Here is a 25,245-nt window from a genome sequence, read left to right as displayed (position 1 = left end):
TAATTCCCTTTAGTGAGCTAATACTAGTATTCTACTATATAAGATACGTTATTTAAACTTTAATTTAGCTTGCCAATTTTTTTTTCTTATTAGAAGTTCACAGCCAATTCCTTGCCCCAACAGGTGGACAACAAAAATTATTTGGGATACACTTCACATGAACAATGAGCCTTTGTTAGCATTTCAGAAGTCATAAAGAGGCCAACTTGTATTTGTTTGCATTTCAGGGTTCTTCTGCGTTGCAAGTTGCTTACGTCTGTATGTATCTAAGTTACTCAAAATATAGTGTAATTTAGGGTGTGTAGTGCTTTGTGCCTGAGTGATAGGTGTCCTTTTTGTTTGGATAATGCTGTAGAGGCTTCTGCCACCACAGATTTGTCAGGTAGGGCATCTCCTTGCAGTTATAACTGGCAGCTGACAGCAAGTGTGTTTAGTCAGTTTCGTCAGGTCTTTTGTACGTTTATGAGAATAAGTAATTTTTCTTTTGTGGAAAAGAAACATCTGAAGTATTTGGTTTTTCAATGTCACTGCTAAAAATGTTTTAATTCTCTGGAGAAATGTCAAGTGCTGTTAGACTAGACATGTTACATGGCAAGACATTGAATGCAGGAAATGTATTTTAAAACAAGTGGTTATTTTCTGTCTTTATGGTAAGTGATTTTATAAACACTTCCAGAGAATAATAAATCCTGTGGTTTTTTAAGTATTAGACATATTAGTATGTTAAAAATAACTTTCAGTGATGCAAAATATGTGTATTGCCTTATTTACAGGACCAGGTTTCAGACACTACCTTTCTTGGAGATAAGTGGTGTTGGGACATGATTGCCATGCAGCAGTGGCCATTGCAGCAAAATTCCTTCTATGGCTAGAAACAGCCCCTCCTGTGATATCACAGGAATGTCAAGCTGCTGAAGACATAGGCAGTCAAATGTCTGTCTTAAAAATAGAGCTCCAAAATGTTTATTCTGAAAACAGGAAATAGTTATTAAGAAGATAAATTTCATGGGACTTAATTTAATTAAAAGGGAGAGCAGTTACAAAAACTGAACTATGGTTATTCATCCTTTAGAAGGATAAATGCTTTAGAAATACCTTATGGAATAGACCATTCTTAAAAGTTAGTTTTGAAGGTTGAGCAGTAGAAAATGCTGAGTACCAAGCTACTTCTTACAGCGGTGCTGAATTTTGTTAATTCTGAGGACAGTGACTCCAGGCCATTAGTAAAATTTAAGTTTAGTTAAATTTTATTTCAGAATTATCAGTGAGAATGTTCAAGAGGAAATTCAGTTTTACACTTGAGATTCCTTGACTGTAAACACATCTCAATTTTTTCTTTATACATCTTCCATTCCTTGCTAATAGTGTTGCACTTTTCTACAATTTTGGAAAATCCTGGAAATCTGATCCGGGAATCATCAAAGCCACGGAAGAACAAAAGAAAAAGGTAAACCCAAGAGATATGAACTTGTTCTTCAACAGCCTTCCACCAGCTGATCAGAATAGTTAGTTTACTGTTCAGTTCATTAAATTTCCGTAAGTTGTATAACAGAAGGTTTAAAATGTTGAAAAGTCTTCCAGATTTCTTTTGTTTACCATGTGTAATGCATTTCAAGTCTAATTGGTGCAAAATTGTATATTGGTCATTTTAAGTAGCAAAATAAAATTGTAGCCTGAATTTTCAATTTAAAAAGTTTGAAAAGCAGTTAAGGGAAAAAGCAAATGTGAGGTTTCAGACTTCTGCCGTACTGAAACAAATAGCCCCTGATGGGAAAAGTGTTAGTGAATTTTTTGAAAACTTTCCAGACTTTTAAGCACCTCTAATTTTCTTTACCTTTGTGTCTAAAAGTATTAGACTGACAAACACTTTGAGGCTAAAACAGCCAAAACCCCAGGCAGTTTGGGGTGAGCCTATATTTTGGCATAAATGTCAGAGAAAATATGGGTGATCTAATGATATCTAAGACATTATATCATTATTAGTATTTCAAATTTTTTTAAAAAGTTAAGTGCATTATTCTCAGCAGCCAAACTGAGCATTGAATATGCCAACAAGCGGCAGAAGCATTTGTTCTGTTTTGTTTTGTTTAAGTTTCCTAGAAGCCACCGTCCCATCTAAAATGAACTTTGAGCTTCTACTTCATGGTTGCTTGTGAAAAGACCTGGGTGGATCAACATCAGACCACTTGGAGTTTTGTCCTTAAGCAGGAATGAAAATATAATAGCCATTAAAAGGATGGCATAGATGAAGTAATTCTTGTATTCTGCAATAGGTTATAGCTGAGTTCTTAGTCAATGTGCAGATTTGGATTTACTCTCAATTTTCTGTTTCTGTTATTGCCAGTTTGCCAAAGTAAACTCCAAACTAAATTCTTCTCCTTCAACTGGACTAAATTAAGTAGAATAGTCAACAATGACACTTTGGATTGGATTCAGCAAATTGCACAAATATGCAGTTCATTTGATCTACTTACTTAAATAGGCAAGTGTGGTTCCAAAAGCCTTGTTGAACTGGGTAGGAATTGCAAGATGCAACTTCTTGAGGCAGATGCATATGGCTGTGAATGTTTTGGATTGCATCTAACCACATGGTAAAATGTTCTGTTAGCAGGGGTATGAACCACTGTAGGATGTGTGTCTTGCCTTCGTGCAGTGTAGCACTTCCTGACATTTTCATAATTTGTCTTCAAGTATTTAATGCTGAGTTAGCCTTTAGTTTTGAAATAACTAAGGAAGAAAATTCTTTTCATTTCAGGTGACCAAGTTAAGTATGTTTGGAAATGTGTAGTAAGCAACAATTTCAGATGTTTGTTGTTTTAGTATGTCATGTCCTTTCTTCTGTGTTACAAAATAACCCAAGTCACTCTTAAAGCAAGTGAAGGAATAAACAAATAAAATTTTGCTATAGTTCAAAAGCATAGAAGGTAGACAAAGGTTTACAAAGCACAATGACGTGGATCTAACTGAAGTGATCCTGGGTCTGCACAAGACTTACATTTAAAAGCTATTCATCTGCTGTTGTTCAGTTCTGTTCTCCTGAGGTTTGGGATTTTGCTTGTGGACAATACTGAACTCCAGTGTTGAGTGTCAGACCATGTACATTCCTTTTTGCATCCTTTCGTTAGTCTGTAGTGTAGTGTTACACTCCCACTGAAATCAAAGGGACTATTTATGAAATTGTCCAAAATGTATTATATGAAATTGTCCAGGGTATCAAAAGTCACACCAGCAGCACTGAAATCACAGTAGGTGACTAGGAATAAGTATAAACTAGAACTAATTTAGAAGTAAATATGCATATTGTTTTAATAAAGTGGATTCAAAATCAAGTTTCATCTGAATTTAATTTGTTCCTGTGTGTAGAAAGTACCTGAAATAAAGGGCTCACAGCCACAGGTCTGAAAATGTTTGTCACCATTTGTTTATATGCTAAATTATAGTTTTTATTTTTCCTGCAGACAATAGTAGAACTTGCAGAGACAGGAAGTCTGGACCTCAGTATATTCTGCAGTACCTGCTTGGTAATATATTTTTTAATCAACTTCACCACTTATTATTTTTTTTCCTTTAATGCTAAGCCAGAATTAGTGTTCCTGTAATGAACACATTTGACCTTAATATTGCAGTTTCAAAGGCAGAATTTATTTGTAATATTTAATTTAAACAGTGTTTTCAATACATAATATGTACACAAAAAAACTGCAACAGTGAGGGGGAAAAAAAAATATCACTGTGGAAATAACTTGCCAGTGTCAAAATTCAAGTATCCAGTATGTCTACCAAATTAGCTGGTTATACACCTAACAAGTTATGAAAATCATATGTGACATTCTACTACCTCTGTAACTCACAGTAAAATTATGTTGTGCTTCTGGTAAAATACTTTTTTCCAAAAATCAAGTGTATTTCTCTATCTGGCATTAGTCAGGAGGGACAAAAAAAGTCTTAATTTCTGTAAAGCAAATACAACATGCTTTTTTTTGGAAGTTAACTAGCAAATGCAAAATTCTCAAGGTTATCAGTGTTAACACTGCAAAGCTCTAATGTATGTGGAACATGAATGATGTTAATATTTCCCAATTTGAAGCTGGAAAATGATATACAAATGTGGCACCTTAAAAATTATGTGTGTATATACAGATATATCTCAGACCACTTCTTTCAAGACATAACCTCTCCAGAAAAATTTCTGGGAGTAATTTAGCATTTTAAGTTCCATCGAGTTCTGCTTGTTGAGTCATATTTCTGTCTTTAGAAAAGAAACTAAAAAGTTTACAGTAGAGCTCTGTTATGAATGATACAGAATCATGGAACTCAAGCTCATTCTGTATTTTCATTGTTAAAAGCTGAAATGAAGCTGGTTGCTATACAAAGCTCAATAGCTGGAGGTGATAGAAGAACTTTATATGAAAAAAATAATTGTATAAGAAAAATAGTGTGAAAATAATTTCAGTGCAGTTGTAAGGATGTTTGTGTTAAACAGTGTGTAGATGAAGCTTAATAGCTAAGATTGCCTTAAGAATTAGCATCAAATTTTAAGTTCTCTGAGGAATTAACAGTAGCACAATCAATATACATTTAAATTGAGGGCTTTTCTGTTTAAAATATATCAGGGTAAGTTGCTTTTGTGAACAAAAGTTTACTATCTGTTACAGATACGGAAGCCAGTGAGGTCCAAACACTGTGGTGTTTGCAATCGATGTATAGCGAAGTTTGATCACCACTGCCCATGGGTGGGGAACTGTGTAGGTGAGTAATTTGCTAAAATGCTCTGCAAGGTTTTGCCCGTTCTTATTTCACGGTGCAAGTGAGTTGGCTGCTTAAGAAAAGCTTTTCAGTATTGAGCTTAATTCTTTTCCTACATGTGATTCTCTGCATTGTTCTCATTTGTATTGTCTATTATATACCCATCCTCAAAATTGTTCTGTGTCTAATTCAGTTCACTACTTATGTATTTTTATTAACATAAACCCTAGTAATGAAAAGATGTGAAGCTTAACTGCTGAAAAGGCATGGGCCAAATCCACAACTGATTATTATCCATTATGTAAGATGAAATTTTTTATTTTGACCAATAATATTCAGTAATTTAATAGTAATGTGTACATATTTAAAATTGTTGTGATTGTAGAAGTTAGATATAGAATGACTTCCTATTGAGGTATTCTCCTCTTTTTGATCATCCAGGTTGTCTTTTATTCTCCCCAGTGATTATGAAAGGCATGGATATAGAACAGAAGTAAAGTCTCTAAATGCTGCTATTCCCAGTCATACTTTTTGAGAAACTTATTTGAAAACCATTATTATGCAGGGAGCACTGAAGACCTGTTAGCTAGGAAATGAGTGCAGCTTGCTTCACATGTTTAATTTTTTGGGACACAAGCAGACGTAACTTTAATCTTGGGGAGGAATTAGGACCTCGGTTCACTGACAGCTGACAGCCATAAATGCTTCATTATAGTCCTTTCACATACATATAATAATGAATAATCAGAGTAGTTTGGTCTAAAAATCAAGAGTAAAATAGTCAATCTGGGCATTTAAATTGTAATATAACATCTCTAAAGTCTCATTGAGATCAACTTACATCACCCTCTTCTATTTTATGTTTCCTACAGATGTTACTATCTGAGATATTTTTGGTTTTTATTTTAAATGTTTTACAATGAAAAACTAAGAAATTTTTGATTCAGACAAATGCAGGGGAGCATGGCTCAGGTTTTGCAAGAGTACTGAGGAGTACATGTCAATGGGACAGAAAGATGCAGTATTTTAATCAGTAACTGGAAAATAACAAAAAAAGTGGTGGAGGAAAGACCTTAGTTCGTGTATATTGAGAGAGTGTGTGAGTGATGGGGTTAGGGTAGATGGAAGAAATGGTTTTTAGGTAACAGTGATGATGAAAAGTAGAATCTGTCTTCTAGTGATGGTGTACAGAGTGAGGTAACTGGAGGTAAAAGTAAACATTAGGCCCTTGAAAGTATGCTGGGAAAAAGCATTAGAAATCACGGTATGGGAGCTGGAGCTGAACTGAAGGGAATGATGGTCTGAACAACCTTATATGGCTTCTCTGTCTCAGACTGGTACGTGGTCACTCTAAGCATGGGATTGCAAAACAGAATTCATTCTTAAAACAGCATTCATGGTATGTTTGCCAAAAAGGGAAACATGAATCATGCCTTTCTGGAAAGGTAGAATTTGGATGTGTGTGGAATGTGTTAAAAGGATAAGAATGTTGCTAAAGATAGAACTGAGAAATCTTTTAAGAGTGTTTACAGACACTCTGAAGTAAATCCTTTGGGAATAAAACTTGGCACATAAGGAGACTTTGAATATTTTTACCATTTTGAAGAGGTTGACAAAAAGTGGAGACTATTTGAAAAATAAATTAATCAGCAACTAGGGCAAATCCTTTGCCTCAAAATTTTAGTTAAAATACAGCAAGCAAGTTTCTAGAAGTGATTATATTTATCTTTTAAATGAAATATCAAAATAGCATTATATTTTTTTACAGTTATTTTTTTGTTTTAACTGAAGAGGATAACTTTGTTCCTGCCAGTCCAGGAGGCAACTGTAGAGCACAGTACTGTGTTTTGCCCAATCTTATTAAAAATACAGTTTCTCTAGTTTCTTTTTTCACAGATTTTTTTTTTCTTTTTAAACTGCAATCAAGATTGTACTATTTCATTTATAGTTTTAAAAGCTACACCCATGTTTTTACCTCACACATATGGATTTCCTGTTTGACAGAATTTGCTTTAGTATCTTTAAAGATGTTGCTGAAAGAAGCATCCCATCAGATGCCTCTCAGATGGACTTCTAGGTCGCTATTTAACTTTCTTTTATGAAACTTAGCAGTTGTGAAATTTAGATTGCAAATGGAAGTGATACCTTAGGGACATTCCCAAGGCTTTCTCATATGCCTTTAGGTGATTGAAGGCAATATTGCAACGTAATTTTGTGTTTTCAGGAACTTGTTTGATTTTCAAGGAAATGTCTTATGTTTAGTCTAGCTTGTGTTACATGCGTGTTTCTCCTCATCTCTTATTTATACAGTCTTTCAGCTCACTTGCTAAAAGCACTTGATTATTTTCTGCCTCCAGAGGATGCTCTTGTTTTAGCAGGGAAAACATTTGACATAATAAAGAAGTAAATGCTGTGCTGGTAAATGATGACAGCCAAATCTTTTGTAGCCCATTATCATCTCTGTGGGTTTAGTTTACAGCCTGGAGCTGTTGGAAGGTTACAACACTGGACATATTTTACAAACAGAAGGAAGGCTGAGTACTTCAGAATTATGATGTACTCAAGAGGCATAGTTTTAGCTCTACTAATGTTAAAAATAGATCAGTCGTAGTAACTGAATTTTCTTGCATTAGAATTATGTCTAAAGCAGAGTAGTTTTTATCCCATTCATTATTACAGCCAGGTTCTTAGGCCTTGTCTGTTCAGTTACATGTATTTGTTTTACAAGTTTTACTAGATACTTTACTTTTAGCTAGCTTCATCAAGCAGCCAAGCCTAAGATGTGAGTTAGCTTATTATCAAGGAAGGTTATATATTTGTTCATATTTCTGTTACATTTAAGAAAGGAACACTGCAGTCTGATGATTTTTCAATGGCTTTTAAAAAATACTTATTAATGTGTAGTTCCTGGCTGTTAAGGGTTCTGCAACAGCTGTCACCAACACTGCTCTAAATATGATTTATCAGTAATTTTATTAGTTCATGAAAGAGGTTACAAATGAATTAGTAAATTACAGTTGTAACATGACAGAAAATCAAAGAAAAATGGCTTTGTTGTCTGAGAAGTAAAAAAAAAAAAATCATAAACCTGCTAATTTCACTGTCTTGAAGTTATATTGGCTTAATATTGTAGAGTAATGTTTCTATGTACAATAATAAGCAGTACTTCTAAGGAAGCATTTAAACTTTCTGGTGTAATGTTGTCTTTCTGCTGAAAGTGTAGTAATTTGGTCCCTGTTGTGCAACTTTAGGAGCAGGGAACCATCGCTATTTTATGGGATACCTGTTCTTTCTGCTTTTTATGATCTGCTGGATGATCTATGGCTGTATCTCTTGTGAGTAAATGTGATTTTTGGTTTGTTTTTTTTAATTGCTTCTAAATACTTTATCTCCTTGTATGGATTTTTATAGATCTTTGCCTTACCAGAGTTTTGGGTATTTTTATCCCAAAATTGAGCTGGACATTAATATTTGACTATATTGGATATTTTAATTTAGAGGATGACATTTTTCTTGTCCTAGATCCTTTTTTTCTTCATCATAGCCAAGTGTGTGCATATGTCATGTATTCAAGGAGTTGGGAAAGGAAGAGAGAGCAAGTAAAGCTCCTCTGGCACACTGTCATTTTCTTATTTAATTTAATGCATTCTAATGTGGGCATTATATGTTGCTGTACAATAAACATACCTTAAATCTTCCATATATTTTTTTACTTTTTTTTTTCCTCTAGACTGGGGTTTCCACTGTGAGACAAGCTACACAAAGGATGGATTTTGGACCTATGTTACACAGATTGCTACCTGTTCTCCGTGGATGTTTTGGATGTTTTTAAACAGTGTGTTTCACTTCATGTGGGTGGCTGTGTTACTCATGTGTCAGATGTATCAGGTATGGAAGAGCACTTCAGTCATAATGCTGTGTCTTGGGAGTGTCATAAGAATATCAAATAGTCCTGTCATTTAAATTTTCGTGTTCATTGTGCTAGACCAAGTGTTTAGTCCCTCAGCCTTGCTGGAGGAGGCAAGCATCTGCTATCTCTCAGTATTAGGCATCATTCAGTTCTCATTCACGTGGCCTTTTTTTTGTGCAAGAGGTTAAAATACCTGCCTCCTGCTTTCCATTCTCAGAATGACAAAAAGGTAAAACAGACCAGAGAAAGGCAATAAAGACTAATAGAGGATAAGAACTGTGGGATCAACTTATAATAATGCTGTGTGTCATTAACAGAAAGGGAGTGGTAGCTTGAAAGAGGATGCAACAATTTCTTACACTGCTTCGGTGTGAGTTGTGGCCACATTATTGTATTCTAATCTGACCAAATCCAAGTTTTCTTTACCCTTTCTAAGAAAAGTCATACTGAAAGCTTTGAAGTATGACTTGTCATTAATGTAGTATGACTTGACATGAGACTTAATCTTTCCAGAAAGATTTCCTGGAAATAGAAATTATCCTCTAATGCTTAGGTAAAACTTCTCAGTAGGTTTTAGGTTTTGTCCTCCATTTGTATAATATTCCTTACTTACTACATACATCAATTTCAAAATCTTATGGTTTATGTTTGTACCTGATAACTTCCCCAGTCAAAAACTTGTTTGTGAAAAGAAGGACTTCAAACCAGTAAATTTGGTCCTTTTTCAGTCTGTCTTTCATGCACTACTTGGTTGCATGTTTTTATGTGAACTAAATTACTTATTCTTCCTGTTTTAAGATATCTTGCCTGGGTATCACAACAAATGAAAGAATGAATGCAAGAAGATACAAGCACTTTAAAGTTACAACCACATCTATTGAAAGCCCATTCAAGTAAGTTTTAAAGCATATACAAATTTATTATTTGTGTAGCCTTGCATACATTTGAATCATGCTGCTTGTTGAAACAGAACACACTTAAATACTTTTAGAGTATTTTGTCTACTTGCAGTGCTGAATCTTGTCAGCTATTTTCACAGTCACACTTTCTATCCAGTTAAAGGAAGTAATTAATGTTTTGTAGTGTAGGGTGCATAAACACAGAAAAAAATGCTTTCCAGCAGTGGTTGTATTTTACTGTAGAGTTTATGGAGAAATAAATGTCCTCTTTATAAAGCAGATGCTCAAACCAGAGGTAGCTGCTTACTGCAGCATGTTGATGTTGACCTGGACATCCATTTCCACACCGGGCACTTTCTCCTGAGTAATACTTAATGTGCTGTTGAATTTGCTCTGCACAGTAGCTCCCCTTTCTCTCTACTGTGAGAAAAGAGGCTTTGTTTTCTTCCTGTTCATGAGGAAGATCATGGGCAAAGCTATTTGTGGGGAAGGGAGCAGGATGTCCCGGGAACTGAAGTGGGTGTTGCATGGGTGAGAGCAAGCTGTTGCATACAGCTTTTGGGCATCAGTATGTAAAAGGGTAGGTTGGGATTCTGGTTTTTGTAGTGATGAGGGTCCAAGATCAAAGATGGGGGCTCAGGGATGAATAGTACTGGGATGGGAGTACAGGGGCATGGAGCAGCTTGTGGAGCCAAAGCAAGACATAATTGAAGGCATGAGCCTGGTTATTGATGGGTTGAGAGCATGTAGCAAAAGGAGCTGAGAAAAGGCAAAAGCATGTCTCATCCTGCTGCTTATGCTGTGTCTCCTGTGAGAGCTGCTGCTCTTTTAGGTGCCACACAGGGAAAAGGAGATAGGAGATGGGAATTGTGATCAGGAGCAGTCAGCGTGGATTCACACAATCCTGTTCAATGTGCTCTAGGATGACCCTGGTTGAACCAGATGACCCACTGTGCTCCGTTTCAACCTTACCCATCCTGTGATTCTGTTGTGTAGCAGATGGATTTCTGTGCTAGAAATTTACATGGGGTTTTTTTAGTATCTCTTCGTACAAAACTTGTAGTGAGGAGCAGACAAGCATCTCTGTATGGTTGCAGTGTTCCTACAGAGTAGAGTTGTAACAAAAACAGATAATTGCCTGAAAAACACAGGGAGGTGCACAGAGTAGGAAAAACCTGCTAGTTTGATCCCAAATTACTGTCACATTCGCAAACCATTTTAACTGAAATAGCTGCTGTTATAAAAATTACTCCTGAAAATAACACCAGATGTCTGAAATAACTGACTTAGCATCACCTGTCACATGAAGCATTGACATCAAATAGTTTCATCTCCTTTTTGCTTAGACCTGCTCTCACATGTATCGTAACATGAGCTTCTCTTCCAGAAAACTGTGATCTGTTCAGCCTGTGTCTAATTAAGTTAAAAACCCCTGGCATGTTGGGAGATTTTATGTAGGTTTCTTAAATACTTGACAGTTAATTGATTCAGCCACAGAAAGTACTTGACTAGTTCATTTAATTAAGATAATGTTTTCTTAATTTTGTGTTGTCAAGGGACTGGTTGATCCTAGACCTGCAGCTGGTGAACCAGTATGTATGCAGAAACAGATATCAGTAAAGATGGAAATTATTCTAGGAAGACATTCACTTCATGCCGCTTTGTCTTGCATACATCTGTACAATGCAACTGTCCTCTTAGAATAGGATCTGAATTACCATGCTGTGCTACATGGTGGTGGACTCCTAGTAACACGTTTTGGTAGATAGTGGAAAAAAACTGGTGTCTTGGTTATGCCCAAGGATCAAACATTCACCAGTCTGGAATAATTCTGAAAAGAGTTGATTTTCTAAAGTTAGAAACTTTAAGGGTGAAGAAGCAAATTTGTAGGTAGGCAAAAAATGTTGTACTTCATTAGATGAGCTATGATACTGCTTGCTAACATGTTTTTTTTTTTATGTTTTTAGCCATGGATGTATAAGGAACATTATAGACTTCTTTGAATTCAGATGCTGTGGTCTTTTTCGGCCTGTTATTGTGGACTGGACAAGGCAGTATACAATAGAATATGACCAAACTTCAGGATCAGGCTACCAGCTAGTGTAGCACCACCTTCATCCTGTGAGCATATCATACTGAGTGGTGCCTGAAAAATTTTCTCTCTCTCTCTCAACTCCGCATCCCTTGAAGAGTAGCATGCTGTGTGTAGGGCTGATGATGAATCATAAAGGTACCTTCTCTTCATCAGAATTTTATTAACAAAAGTAAAAATGGACAGAATAAACTGCCAAACCTGATAAGGAAGAGGAGGAAGATCAAAAAGGGATTTTAACAGTTCTTAACATGAGAATTATTCATGACAACATATTCACAGTATTTGTTATCGGGTTTTTTATTTAAGGTCTTTCACAATGGAGCATGAGATTACTGAAGTATTGACATAAGTAGTTATATTGTGCTGAGCAGAAAAATTTGTATCCCAGTATCAATAATTCCATTGAAACAAGAATCTAGAATATAAAACTAAATTTCATGATACAGAGTTCACTGATCGCTATGTTGTAGTTCCTGTAATGGGATTTTTTAAATACAGATTTTCTGTAGTAAGATGTACATTGAAAAATGTGCTTTTCAGTACTGTCGTAAACATCCTATGGTGGGGATCCCCTGTAACATGTTAAGTTATAGCAGTAGGGCACGTCAGGTAATGTTGAGTAAAAATATGTTGCCCACGTTTTTTGGTGATTGTTTTTGCCACCAGTTAGTGGTACAGCTAAATACTTGTAATAATCCTGTTCTGAAATAATGTAGTCTGAAATAAACAACTGCACCAATAAGGAAAGCTTTTCTGTCAAAGCCCTGCTTAAATGCATGATACACCTGTAAAATTAGTTTACAGTATATAATGTTCAGGGAAAAAAAAAGTGGGGAAAAATAATTATCTTTGAAGTAATGTATAAGCAACTTACAAACTAGCAATGTTTTAGTATTAGGTTTGGTCCTCATGCAGTACAGTGTAGTGTATTTGGAGACATGTTGGATGAGAAATTACATGGGGGATACCACAGATGTGAAAGCAAAAGTCTCAGTTATTAAAAGACAAGATAGATTTAAATTGAATGCAATTGCAGAAGAAGAACCCAAAGCTGCCTGAAATGCTTATTTCATTTGGATGTGAAATAATGGAACCCAAACTTTAACAAAACCAAAAAATTAAGAATCCCCATAATAGCACGTGCGCACAGAAAATGCAGAGCAGTGTTCTGAAGAAGATGGTGTATTGGCACGTGGAAATTGCCTTTAATTTCTGTTTTTAAGTTCTCATGCTACAGATGTGTTTGGAAGGTAAGGAATGATCTGAAATTGCATTCCAAAGGGGCTTTTCTTGAATGTGATGCACTGATTTTTGTTATGGTGTTTTCATATACTCATAGTGAATTGTTCACTGCTTCCTTAACTATTGTTTACAGAGAGACTGAGAATCAGGTTAGTTCTCTTCTAAGTGCTGTAGCAACCCAGTGGTTCAAGGAACCTGTGAGGGGAGTTTGGGGAGGGACCTGAAAGCAGATGTCTGAGACCAGTGTAAAGAATGTGTATCTGTATATAAATAATTTATCAAATACTTTTCTCTCTGTGAGTGTGTGTTTAGTGTATTTAAAGCTGCTCATTTTCATTTTATTCAACCAAAAAAGTGTAGGAAGATATCTAATGAGCTTTTAGTGATGTTAAATATTGCTGTTAATAGGCATTATGCCCTGCAAATTCACTGCATGTTTGATGCTTGGCAAAATTAGCATTTTCTGTAATACGCAGATTACAGGTAATAAAGCAATCTAGTGGTATTCCCGGCCCTTGCCTTAGTAAGAGGAGCAGTGAAACTGTAAATAGTTGATGTTCAGTATTTGCAAGTAAACATTTTTCCTGTAGTTGTTCATTGATCTCAAGACACACACTTAGTTTGCAAGTACCAGATATCAGGATTTACAGAAGTGCAGCATTAGAGCCCTTGAATGTTTAATACTGGAAAAATCAACATTGTCTTGGACACTTTTAAGAGGAGAGGTTTGGGTATAGGGGTGGCAAGAAGCTTTGGCTACTGTTGTCAGACAAAATTTGTAGTCCTAACAAAAACATGCTCTATTTCTGTGAAAACAATTGACTTCAGTTATCCATATTTTTTCTAATCAGAAAAAAGCACGAAAGCTTTACAGTATGGTTTTTTTTAATCACCAATGACATTCTTCAATTTTGTTCTTTTTTTTTTTTCCCCCCCACATTTTAGTTGGGGGTCGGTTGACTTGAGGAGTTTCAATACACTTCATTAAATATCACCCAGGCACCAGAAGAGCAGTTCAGTGTGTGATGCAAGTTTTGGTCACAGTTTCCCAGTAGCATTAACTGCCATGAATTGCATCATGCACTCTGTGTCAAAAATGTTTGCAAAAGAAGAGGTGATCCTTGGTAGCACGTAGCAAGTTCTGCACTATTTACATGTCAGTAGCTCTCTGGTGACAGTTTTGTTGAGACCTGCAGAATGTGAGCGATAGTAGGTAGTTGTGAAGATTAACACGCTTATATGGATTTGGGATGTATGAAGTTTCCAGTGCAAAATGTAACTTGTCTTGAGTAACACTGAATTGTTGATGTGAAATCATAAAGCAAGCAGGGGGGAGCCAACTATGCAGCATTTTTCTGTCAAGTTATCAGACTTAAAATTCACTTGTTGAACCAAAACTGCATTGCTTCTGAAACTTAAGCTGATCCAGACCAACAGCAGATCAGACCAACTTAATCTGACATAGGTAGAATAAATAGGAATTTTGTCTTGGCCCTAAACATGTGCTGTTTCTTTGCAGGTTTTTGTATTCTTTGATGTCCACCAGATTTTTTTTTTCAATTAATGTGTAAAACAGCATCACTACATTTTAAGCTGTGGATTTTTTGTATATTATTTATAACTGTGCCAAGTATTATTTTAATACTGTCGAGATCTTGATGTGTATTACATTGTGAACAAAAAAAAATCTGTAAAATGTTTAATAAACTAGCTCTCCTTACATAAATTAAATCTGTTAAATTTTGTAAGTTATTAATCAAATAAATATTGACTCTTAGATGCAGTGTTTGTATTGACTTGGGGTGTGATTTCATACAGTGTAGTTTCTGTCCAGTTTCAGAAGCCTTTCTGGAAAGATGTGCAGGTGTCTTACAGATGGCATGCACCCAAATCTGTACAGATGTGAAATCCTGTGAGTTACTACACTGTTTTGGTAAATTACACATTTGCACTACTAATTAAAGTTAGCATTTACTAATTAAATATTCCTGTCTTTTGAGCGAAGCATGCTGGCAAGGTAACATTTCTTAGGGGAGAATTCCATCTGGGGAATGTTTCATGTGGCCTGATGTACTTAGATAATGACATTTGAGGTATTCTAAGGGTCAACCAGACATCTACATAGGGCTAGGATGTGTCACCAAGATGTGTGCTTCTGGGTGGCACTTGCAGGAGACAGACTACCTTGACTCTTCTGCTCCATGCTAAAGGTTAAAGTTTGAGTAGAAACAAGGTAACAATGCAATGGAACTTAATCAGGATATTTATAACCAGCAGTATGTATGTGAAAGTATAAGGCTAGGACTTAGGAGCACATCTAAAGGGAAGAAAAGTGCTTTCTACTGAGTGTTGGATTGGTATTGGCACTGAGAATTGGTTGTGGTGTTCTCCCCTTCCCCAAGCAATGTTCCTGGTGAGGCTGTGTCCAGGCTGACACCCTGTGGCTTGTCAGGTGAAGACCAGGGAAGGTACTTTTCTTCCAGAAAGAATGACTGTCGACCTTCTGTGCTGAAGATCTCCATCCAAGATTTGCAGTGCTCCATCAGAGGAATTGCTGTGCTTGGGAGTCCTGATGATTTAAAAGCTGGTTCCTGGGTTTGGTTTTTTTTGGAAAGAAGCCAGCCCTCTGCACCCTCATTATGCCTTGGCTAGATTCAGTGGCTTGCACCTCCCATTAGCTGCCTTTTAGTAAAATCAGACTTTTTTGCTATGAAAGCAATGTCTATGGTAGGAGTTAGCAGGACTGAGAGTTTTTCCCCAGGTTTTCTAGGCTGTGCGGTTACTTGCTGCCTCACTCCCACCTGAAATGTGCTGCTTCAGAGTTACTGTTGTGTTTTCCAGCTCTAATCTTTCCTGCTCTGTGAACTGGACAAGCTCTTGGGTCACATTTTGAGCTGGCTTGTTTTTCCTCCTATCCACATGGTTCCTTTATGACCTGTACAAAATGCTCTTTGTGTATTATTTTGAGTAGTACATATTTTTCTAATTAGTCTTTTGGCTTGAACTGCTTCACTGCCTCAGACCACAGTCACAGATCTTGCTTGAAACTGCTTTAGAACGTGCTGACACACTTGCTTAATATTTTGTTGCAGCATTCCCAGTCTTGAATGTGTTTCCATAAAGTCAGTGCTGTGAAGGATTCTTTTATCCCCAAAAAGTATCAGCCTGCTTTGCAAACCAGACAAGAGTTTCAAAGTTCTTTTTTTTTTTTAACCTAACTTCTTAATCTGCAGCTGTCTCGGTGGAGTATTCCTGCGCAGTAAGTTCTGTGCATAACAGCACCTCAATATCAAAGCAAGCACAGCCCCCCAGAATATTCCAGTGAAAATGGTTTGGTTTTCATCTACTAGAGACTCTGTAGCAGAGACAGGCAGCCATTTAGGCACACAGTTACCCCTGATCTGTCACTTTCAGGCTGTGTACAGAGCAGTAGATTAAGATTTACTGCTTCTGTGCAGCTCGCAGCTCGCTGCCTTGTACACACATATATGATGGTATGATACTGGAGGAGAGTGATTCAGCTCTGAAGGCCATGACTATGTTATGTCCAGCTTTCAGCAAAGCTCTGCATCAAGTCTATAAGCACCGTTTTTCCACCCCTGAAGTACCCCAGCAACACTCCCCTCACTTTTATTGCTGACAAAGTAGGCAACACTTGGATTTAGGGTATATCAACAAGCAAAGCTTTATTGAATTGTTACTAAGTATTAAAAGTGTTACAGTGTGATACACAAAGCAAGGAAAAAAGCAGTGTGTGTGTTTGTTTTTCAAATCATCGGCTGAAGGTACACTACAGTAACTAGTATCTGTTTCACAGTAGTTAGTAACATTTAAGAAACTCTCTTGTTCCTTCTAGCAGGATCTCAGCAGAGCTGAAGGGCATTTTTAGCCCCCTCACTGGGCGTGAACAAGGGCACCTGCTCCCTGGCCATACCCAAATCCCTTGGGGCCAAAGTTCTTCGCGTAACAACCTGTGAGAAAGATGAAACGCAGTAGCTGAGTCTTCTGGCACATTAATTGAGAACAGCACTGTCTAGGCTAAGACTCAGCTGCTTCTCCTTAGTCACTAGAATATCCCCCTGGGAAGCAATGCTTAGAAACATTCTGTTAAGCTGCATAACTGCCAGGAGTGAACTCAGTAGCCAGGACTGGTCAGTCCGTGTAGCTCCCAGCTCACTCTGTGAGAGCAACTCACACGTTGGTTCTGTGGCTTGGTATCTGTTAAGGCGTTTGTTATCATCAAACCACTGTGTGGATCGAGTTTGTATCTACAACCACGCAAGAAGGCATGGCAGGATGCTTGCTGGCTTGTTTCCTTACTCTGTTCAGGCAGAGGGTACAGGCTGCTGCTGCATTTCTCAGTATGTGATGTTTTGCTTGATGCAGATCTCAACTACAGCAGCAGCTTCAGTAATACCTATTTCATTTTTTTACTCTATTCCTATGGCTTACAGAGCACTTCCATGTTAACATGAGCCTGAAAGTTTCTTATATCAGCAATATATTGACCGTCTGTCCTTGTAAGACATTACCTTGAACCATAAACAAATGGTCTTTGCTTCTTTTCTCACCTTTACAATAGATTTCTCCCTCTTTTTCAGTTAGGGTTGTAGATTCTAGGCTTTTTCCACACTTGGCACATCGGAAGCAGTTCTTGTGCCATGGCTAGAGAAAAAATAAAAATAAAAATATAGTATTAATACACAGAATGCCCAAGTTGGTAAAAATCCACATTAACTGCAGGTACCTGCATCAGTGTTGATTACAGACTGGTGCAATGAAAACCAGCTGAAGTGCCTCAGTAGCGCACAAGAGCATCTGTATTTCTGTGAGCAGCACAAAGCTCCAGATTCCACCCAGCATCCTGCTCAGAGCAGCATTTTGAAAGGTTTGGGCTGCTCTGATCAATTCAGAACACATCGTGGCTCTCTGTAGCGAGTGAGTCAGACAGCTGGCAGACTGACATGCAGTTTTACATGCTATTTCCAGAGACCATCCCCTTTTTGCTGAAACATTCAGCCTCCCTCACAAGCTGCATGCCACAAGTTTCCTCTTCTGGGTAAGGGCTTCTGTAGTCTGCTTCAAGTCTCTAGCATGAGATGATACTGAATCTTCACCCCTGAAGTCTAAGGTGATTATTCATCACCCTGCATTTCAAGTGCTTTTCTTTTTTTCAATTAAGTTGATTGATTCGACTATTTCCAGTGCAAAGAAATGCAATTTTAAGGTAACTGCCCTGCTGTTGGTTCCCTGCTGGGACTGACATAACACACTTTGCTCAATTTAAAGTCCACGTAACAGGTACAAAACAGCACATGCAGTTCCTTACCTTTCCAGCTCCTATTACTTTCTCTGCTGCATAAACAGAATCACCACACCTGGAGCATTTCTCTGTCCCTCCAAACTTCTGAGCAAACTTGGAAGGGTTTGGATTTGTGGTGGGCCGGTGAGGAGAAGGCGTGCTGAAAGAAACAGGACATTTGTTTTCTCTACTCTTTTACTAAATGATCTCTTGCTCTTCTTAGCAATATGAACAGACCAGCATCCAACACATGGTACAGAATACAGTACTGCTGCAAAACTGTAAGAGAAGTAAGTTACCAGCAAGGCTATCCAATTACACTTGGTAGGGAAAAAAACAAAGCCACAACAACAAAAAGAAAAAGGCCGTGCTTTAAAGGATAAAAAGAAGCTACTGTAAAGGCTAATTTCCTGAGAAGCCTTCCCCTTTTTACTTAACTAGAAGAGCTGAACTCTATCAGGACATGGATTTTTCAGATAGTAAGCTACAAATAATTCTGTCAAGTTCCTGTCCACTGATTATAATCAGGAACCTGAATGGATCACTGAACCTGGCTGGAGAGCATACATCATATAAACGTTAAGCAATAATTTAGGAACTTGCATGAAGCAAGCTGTGAGACATACCTCAGCTTCTTTCCACATGCTTTGTTTTACAGCAAGAACTTAATCAGACTAGGAATGTTTATTATTTAATGTGACTTTTGGTTTTGGCTATAATTAAGCATAATTAAGTTCTTCATCTGCTAGTTAAAAATTCATTCTGCTTGTAGCCCCAGATTCTCAGCTGTCCAAATCCATCCCAGCAAGAACCTGTTGAACATTTCCAGCTTATTTAGGAGAGCAATGTGAGACGCACAGTCACCTCTGTGAGCTCATGCAACGCCATCAGCAGCTCCATGATCCAATCCCCTATGGCTCATTCATAGGATGAGCGTGTCCTTGCTTGCACGAACTCCTGCTTCTGCTCTTCCGACGCACATGGTCACCAGTGGGAGCTTTGTGCAATGCAGGTTCAATGCCCTGCATTCAACTAGACTGGGATGTTTTGCAATATGTCTATTCCAAACATGAACATAAACAAAACCCAGCCTGAAAGACTCCCCTGAAACTGAAGGACAAGGGCCATGCACCCCCCCAACTCAGTTTACTCACCTCTCAGGCTTGATGCCTAGTCTCTCTCCCCGGTCCATGTTCAGCGTGCCTGCCCCTTGGCCATATCCGTAACCTTTTGGGCCATACTTTTTCCCATAGCAAGATTTGCAGTAAACTTCAGCATCATGAATTGCTACAGTTGTGCTGTCCAAGTTTTTCCGGCAGACCACTGGAGGTAAAAAAAAAAGTTAAACTGCCTTGAGGGACTATTTCCATCAGCACACATAGTAAGCCAAAAATCAAGTGAGAAGTGATGTTATGGGTTTCCCTATCCAAAATCCTTCCCATTAGGCTGTGGGACCACCAGAGATTAGAGGGAGGAAGTTGCTGTTTGAATTTGTGATTTATGCTTAGCCCCGTAAAGGGCTCTATTCCTTCCCACCTCTTCATGACCGTGACATTTAAAGCCTGGAAACTTGCTGTGGTTTGATGAATGAGGCTGCTCAGAAACCCAGAGAGGGCAGTCAGCAGTTTCCCTTGATAGATGCCATACAGCATGAAGCAAAAGCCTATCAGTACAGAGGAGCCCCTGTCCTGCCCTTTTGGCCAGGGTGGGGCTGGGTAAAATTCCAAACCTTCAAGGTTCCTCCCCTCCCCCCCCACCTCAGTACTGCTTCAGGGCAGAGCTGGGGCTGGTTCACAGCTGTCACCGGAGGGGCTGTGCTTTTCTGGCCTTCCTACATTGTCCTTCAGCACAATGCAAGCCCTCTACTCAAGGTTACAGTAGAAGGGAGAACTATTTCCTTCTTAAACCTCCTTTTGTATGCCAACTGGCACGCTCTTTCCATCTGCAACAGCATTATGCCCATGAGAAAGAATTTGGGGAGAAAAAAAGAAACACCCTTATGAATTTTTTGTTTAAAGATTTTAATGTCTTCAAACCACTGGGTGACCTTTGCTTATGACATTCACTAGCTCCAAGGTTCTTTTTATAAGACACTAATATCCAATAAGTAAATCAATTAATGCATGTTTGTTAAGTCTACAGACTTTAACCACAACAGAAGTATGCACTAAGGAAAAGCATGTATTCAGACACACTAGAGCCATTGTTTGACTGTAAGTTCCAGGTTTCTTTTAATAGTAACTCCCATAAAAGGCTGAAAATGAGGCAGACGATGCATCTAATCTTCGGTTTTTGTGACCACTGTAGAGCTCAAGGAAAGGAGCGTAGGTTTGCTGAGGCTCTCAATGCCGGCATAGCACAGCACAGCACAGCAAAGCAAAGTTAGGCAGCAGACTTAACAGCAAACTTGTTTGAGGGGCCCAGCTGTAACTGCAGCCAATATAAGAGGGCTAAACCCTAGCTCTGCCCATATGTATTAATCACCAACAAGTGGGGCAAAACCTAATGCTTGCAATAAGGTAAAATTCTCTGATTCAGACAGGCTGTCTGCTTGCAAAGTAGGAGCCTCCAATTCACAGGGACCCTTTGTTCCCGTCATCTAAGCAGAGGTATTTTCAGCAGAGAAAGTGATTTTCAATGCCTCACTGGGCTTGTTGGTTGGACTGGAAAATAATGCTTTGGACTCCTTTCATCTGAAATAAACCACAGGCCCCTGTGCCAAGAAAATTTAGTTTTTTGGCTGTGCTAAAGCATCAACAACTCAGCTGTGCTCAGGCACACCAGTAGCCCTGGTCTGTGCAGGACTCCAGGGCAGCAGTTTGATAACTGCTCCTTCAGCTTCTGCCAGCCCCAGGACCACAGGGAGAAGCCCAGCTGAGCTCAGATCAGTGCAAACAGGGCTCTGCCACTGGGCTTTCTCCTCTGCATGAGCAACACTTAAGCCAGGTTTCCAACCTAGGGATCCCTTAGACTTCTGAGGAAAAGGCTGGCCAGAGTGCAAATGGATGTGCTCTGCTCTGAGACATACATCCTACTCCTTGGTATGATAAAACCTCTGCAGGAGGTGAGCTCTCCCCTTGGGACTGCCAAGCCCAGGAAGCATGTGGGGAAGCAGGAACCAACCCCAACACATGATGGACAAAGCTGCCACCCCCAGTGGACAGGTACCAGCAGAGTCTGGGATATCTCCTGTGAACCAGCACCTTGCTGCTGTGATCCCTGCAGCAGTGCCAGGAGAGATTTTGGAGGGGAATACTTACTGCAGAGGAAGCAGCACCGGTGGAAGCTCCTCCCGTCGCACTGCACCTCCTCAGCATGGTAGACAGTGCGGCCACAGGCACCACATTTGTTGCCACCTCCCCAGTTCGGCATGGTGGTTCTGTGTGCCCTGCCAGGCAGGAGGGGAGAAGGGGAGAGATTTGTTAAACACAGTGTCCTCCACCACCCTGGCCCCAGGACAGCTGGGGCTACAGGCTCCTTCCTTTAAACCAGATCTGTGAAGTGTGTGTGGCATCAGAGCACAACCCTGCAATTTCATCAACTGTTCGAAAACGTGACCTTCCACTGTGTGAGAAGTTTTTGGGATCAGTTCAACTTCCCTGCTCTTCAGATGCCAGACCAGACTTAAAGGCTTAGGCAGGCTCTCTATGGCTATTTGTAAAAGCAGACGAACTGGCAAGGGGAACAGAGACTGCGGCTGCTGAACAGCAAGAAAAACAGAGACACGGTCTTCATGAGCCATGTCCTCTGTCCCTGCCTGGGGATTTTGAAAGTTACGTAAATTGGATATGCACAAATTACAGTTTTATGCACAAGAGCTTTACTGCACCTGGAGCAAATGCCCCCCCAGATGGATATAATTTCAGTTTCTATGCTTCATTAATGCTGGGCCTCTCATCTGATAGAAGCAAACCAATTGTGCCAACAATGGCATTTTGTTTTACTGAAGGGCCTGTCATTTGGGATGTGGTACAAGCCAAAGTTCACTTCACCAGAAAACCACTTATTAGGGCTGTAGGAACATTCTGAACTCCTCTGAGATCACACCTGCACCTCAAAGAAGTTTAAGGGGGATTATTTTCCAGGGACTCCACCCCGATTACATGAACTGCACCTTTACCAGGCCTGTACCTGGTAACCCAACTGCTCAAGTAGCCACAGCTGATTTAAAAAGAAGTGAAACCCCTCTCATGCATTACTTTGCAATGGACACTCAGAAAACTGTGGGGACAGGCACCTCACTCATTGTGTCAACCTGTACCCTTGGGAACAGTCTCTTACATTAAGCCAGAAGCAGTGGCTGCCCCATCTCAGGCTGATCTGCCCCCTCCTGAACTCCCCTGCACTCCCTGTCACCACCGCCAGCAGTTCCCCCCCAGCTCGACTAGGAGCTCCTCCGGCTCCTCCCATTAACTGCCCGGGGTTAAAGTTCCAAAGCGGAGCCCTGCCCATCATCTTCGGGATTTCTGAGGCTTTCTTCCCGCCACTACCACCACGAGCTAACACAGCCGTGTTTGCTGAAGGCTCATCTCTCAGTCAGCCCTGAACTGCCCTTGGCTTGTCACTGCTGTTCAATGCTGGTTTGCTCTCACCAGCACAGAGGCCAACACAGCCAGACAGGGTTACTGCCCCGGCAAGCTTAACCTAGCAGAGCTGCACTCATCACCCCCACTGCTCCTTACTGATGCTCATTTCACACAGGGTTTTTGGGCGAGGAGCATGGTTTGCCCACTGGAAGCCCAGAGGGCACCTCCTGCCACCCTACCCCACCAGCAATGCCATTCCCTCCCTGCAGAGTCCCCACAGCAGCACAAGTCAACTACCAAGGAGGGAGGCTGGGAAGGAATTTCTTGGGAGCTTCTGACTTTTCTCTGCAAAACTCACCTTCAGTTACGCTTAGAAGCTCTCCTAGGCCTGACAAGGAGAAGATACACACAACAGCATCCCCACTCAAAGCCCACAGCCTGCTGCTTTGAGTTAACTTTGCACTCATCCCTCTGAGCCAGAAGCAGAAGACTACCAATCTCCAGTTGCCTCCCTGGCCAACAGGGAGGAACTGGAAGTGCCACCACGGGGTGCCAGACAGGAGCACTTTTCTTCAAGAGCTCCTTTCTCTGAGGGGCCCCTCTCCCAACGTGTGGGACAGGCCTCAGTGCAGAGCGAGCCACCTCATGCCCCAAGCAAGGTAGAGCAGACTCGCAAACCACAACTGAGAGCAGCAGTTTTGGCTAAGCCTGAATTAAGTGACCCATCTTGCTTGGTAAAACAAGCCTCCTGCCCCAGCAGCATGAGCAGCAGTTCAGCAGTTTTAGGGATGCAGGGTAGGATGTGTGGTTCCCAAGTAAGACATGCTGCCAGGTAGCTGCTACAAGACCTTTGTCCAAGACAAGCAGACAGCCATTCATGGCATGTGGGAAAATAAGATTAGTTTATTAAACTCAATTGGGGCACCTTAGGTACATTCCTAAGCAACAGCTTAGGAAACTTCCTCAGAGTGGCTGAGCAGTGCCATTTGCACACTGACACCAGTTACTGAGATGGCCCTTTGTTTAATACTTCCATGGGATTAGCATCATTACTGCTCCATGGTTTAGCACTAATACCCTGACCTAGCTCATAAAATTAGTTTTATGACATTTCCTACTTTGCTTTTGTCATTCTTGGCACAACTGTACAGTCTAAAAATCAAGATTCCATTTCTTTTATTCAAGTGCTTGGCTGTGCTACCACACAGCAGCTGACATCAATCACAGCAAAGAGCGTCCTTAGTTAAAGGGAATATAGGCTGCACAACGCTTTGGAAAAGGAATGCATGGACTGGAAAAAAAAAAAAAAAAAGGAGGAGAATAGATTCCTTTTCACTCTGTATGCTTTCCAAAATGTAAATGGTATTTGGTACAAGAACTACTTCTGTCTTTTCCTCTCATCACAACCATGCTCATGTTCTTTTGTGCATTGGCATGAGCCTACATTATTTTAATCATTTTGTTAACAAACAATAATTTAGTTTTCATGCACACTAGACCTGAGGACCTGAATCAGGTTTCCCCAGCTTTGCCCCAGATTTCACATACAATATTGGGCAACCCAGGGTGCAGCTCCACCCTTTCTTCCCGAGAGAGACAAAATACTAGACGACCCGACAACCATTAGCTAAACTAAAATCTTCTGATAAGGACTTTGGGAATTCATTAAATGAAAACCAAAAAGGAACTGAAGTCGGTACTTCAAGGTGACCATATGCTCTTCCAGAGAAGGTATTTCCATTTATCCTCCCCATGATGTTCCCATGAAGGCTTGCGTGGGAACAACGGCAATATTTCCTCAGTTACTCAGCAGCTGGAGCTCTCTCCCGGCAGCGCTGTCCCGGAGGCGCCTCAGGGGCGAGGGGCTGGAGCCCTGCAGCAGCCCCGGGCAGCACCGGCCCGTCCTGCTGCCCAGGGCTCCTTCCAGAGCTCCACAGGGAGCAGGCTCACACCTCCAGTGCCGCCTCAAGCCTGCCCTGCTCCCTCGAGACTCTCTGGCTGGTTCATGCAGGCCTCCGGGGAGCTCAAGAGCAGCAATTAAATACCCAGGTGATCTCGCTGCCAGCACCAACAATTTTGGCTGTCGGCTGCGGCTTGATGGCAGCTGCTTGTACCCAGCACGTCATCCGGACAAGCCACGGCAGCCGCCGAGTCCTTTCCGACCCGTTTGTTAACAGCAGCTCTAATTCAAGAGACCTAGGCTAGCCGCAAGGCAGACACACAGGAATTCCAGGCTAGCCAGTTATCCCGGACGGCTTTTTCGGCGGCCCGTCGGGGGAGCCCGGTGCGTGGCAGCTCCGTCATTAGAGCAGCGCAGCAGCAGGAGCGGGTGCGCACCGCCTCCCCCGCGCCGGCACCGGCTCGCGTTGTGCCGCTCGCCACCGCCGACCCCTGCCCGGCCCGGGGTCCGCCCGCCCCAGCCGCTGCCCCGGCGCTCACCTCGGCTCGGCTCGGCTCGGCTCGGCTCGGCTCGGCTCGGCTCGGCTCGGCTCGGCTCGGCTCGGCTCGGCTCGGCTCGGCTCGGC

General features: G+C 40.4%; 2 protein-coding genes across 2 annotated transcripts in view; one reads left to right on the top strand and one right to left on the bottom strand.

Annotated features, from left to right (window-relative positions):
• Nucleotides 1-14,675, top strand: part of ZDHHC17 (zinc finger DHHC-type palmitoyltransferase 17) — a 67,784-nt gene extending 53,109 nt beyond the window's left edge. Inside the window, exons 11-17 of the mRNA XM_042017703.1 lie at nt 1,323-1,447; nt 3,459-3,521; nt 4,656-4,749; nt 7,998-8,081; nt 8,477-8,634; nt 9,455-9,549; nt 11,523-14,675. Of these exons, the coding sequence (XP_041873637.1) occupies nt 1,323-1,447; nt 3,459-3,521; nt 4,656-4,749; nt 7,998-8,081; nt 8,477-8,634; nt 9,455-9,549; nt 11,523-11,661 (758 nt within the window). The 3' untranslated portion in view covers nt 11,662-14,675. The remainder of the gene's footprint in view (nt 1-1,322; nt 1,448-3,458; nt 3,522-4,655; nt 4,750-7,997; nt 8,082-8,476; nt 8,635-9,454; nt 9,550-11,522) is intronic.
• A 1,877-nt stretch (nt 14,676-16,552) lies between these two features.
• Nucleotides 16,553-25,221, bottom strand: CSRP2 (cysteine and glycine rich protein 2). The gene is made up of 6 exons (XM_042017702.1): nt 25,160-25,221; nt 21,455-21,582; nt 19,349-19,517; nt 18,222-18,354; nt 17,464-17,557; nt 16,553-16,863 (listed from the first exon to the last, which is right to left on the bottom strand). Exons 2-6 carry the CDS (start codon nt 21,564-21,566, stop codon nt 16,787-16,789), a joined length of 585 nt encoding a protein of 194 aa, XP_041873636.1. The 5' UTR covers nt 21,567-21,582; nt 25,160-25,221; the 3' UTR covers nt 16,553-16,786.
• Nucleotides 25,222-25,245: the final 24 nt, after the last annotated feature.

Source organism: Corvus kubaryi, unplaced genomic scaffold, assembly GCF_017639235.1.
Source record: "Corvus kubaryi isolate FWS band 111438036 unplaced genomic scaffold, C.kubaryi_AGA036_p1.0 137, whole genome shotgun sequence".
In the NCBI taxonomy this organism is placed as follows: domain Eukaryota; kingdom Metazoa; phylum Chordata; class Aves; order Passeriformes; family Corvidae; genus Corvus; species Corvus kubaryi.
This window is presented reverse-complemented; position numbering and strand designations above follow the sequence as displayed.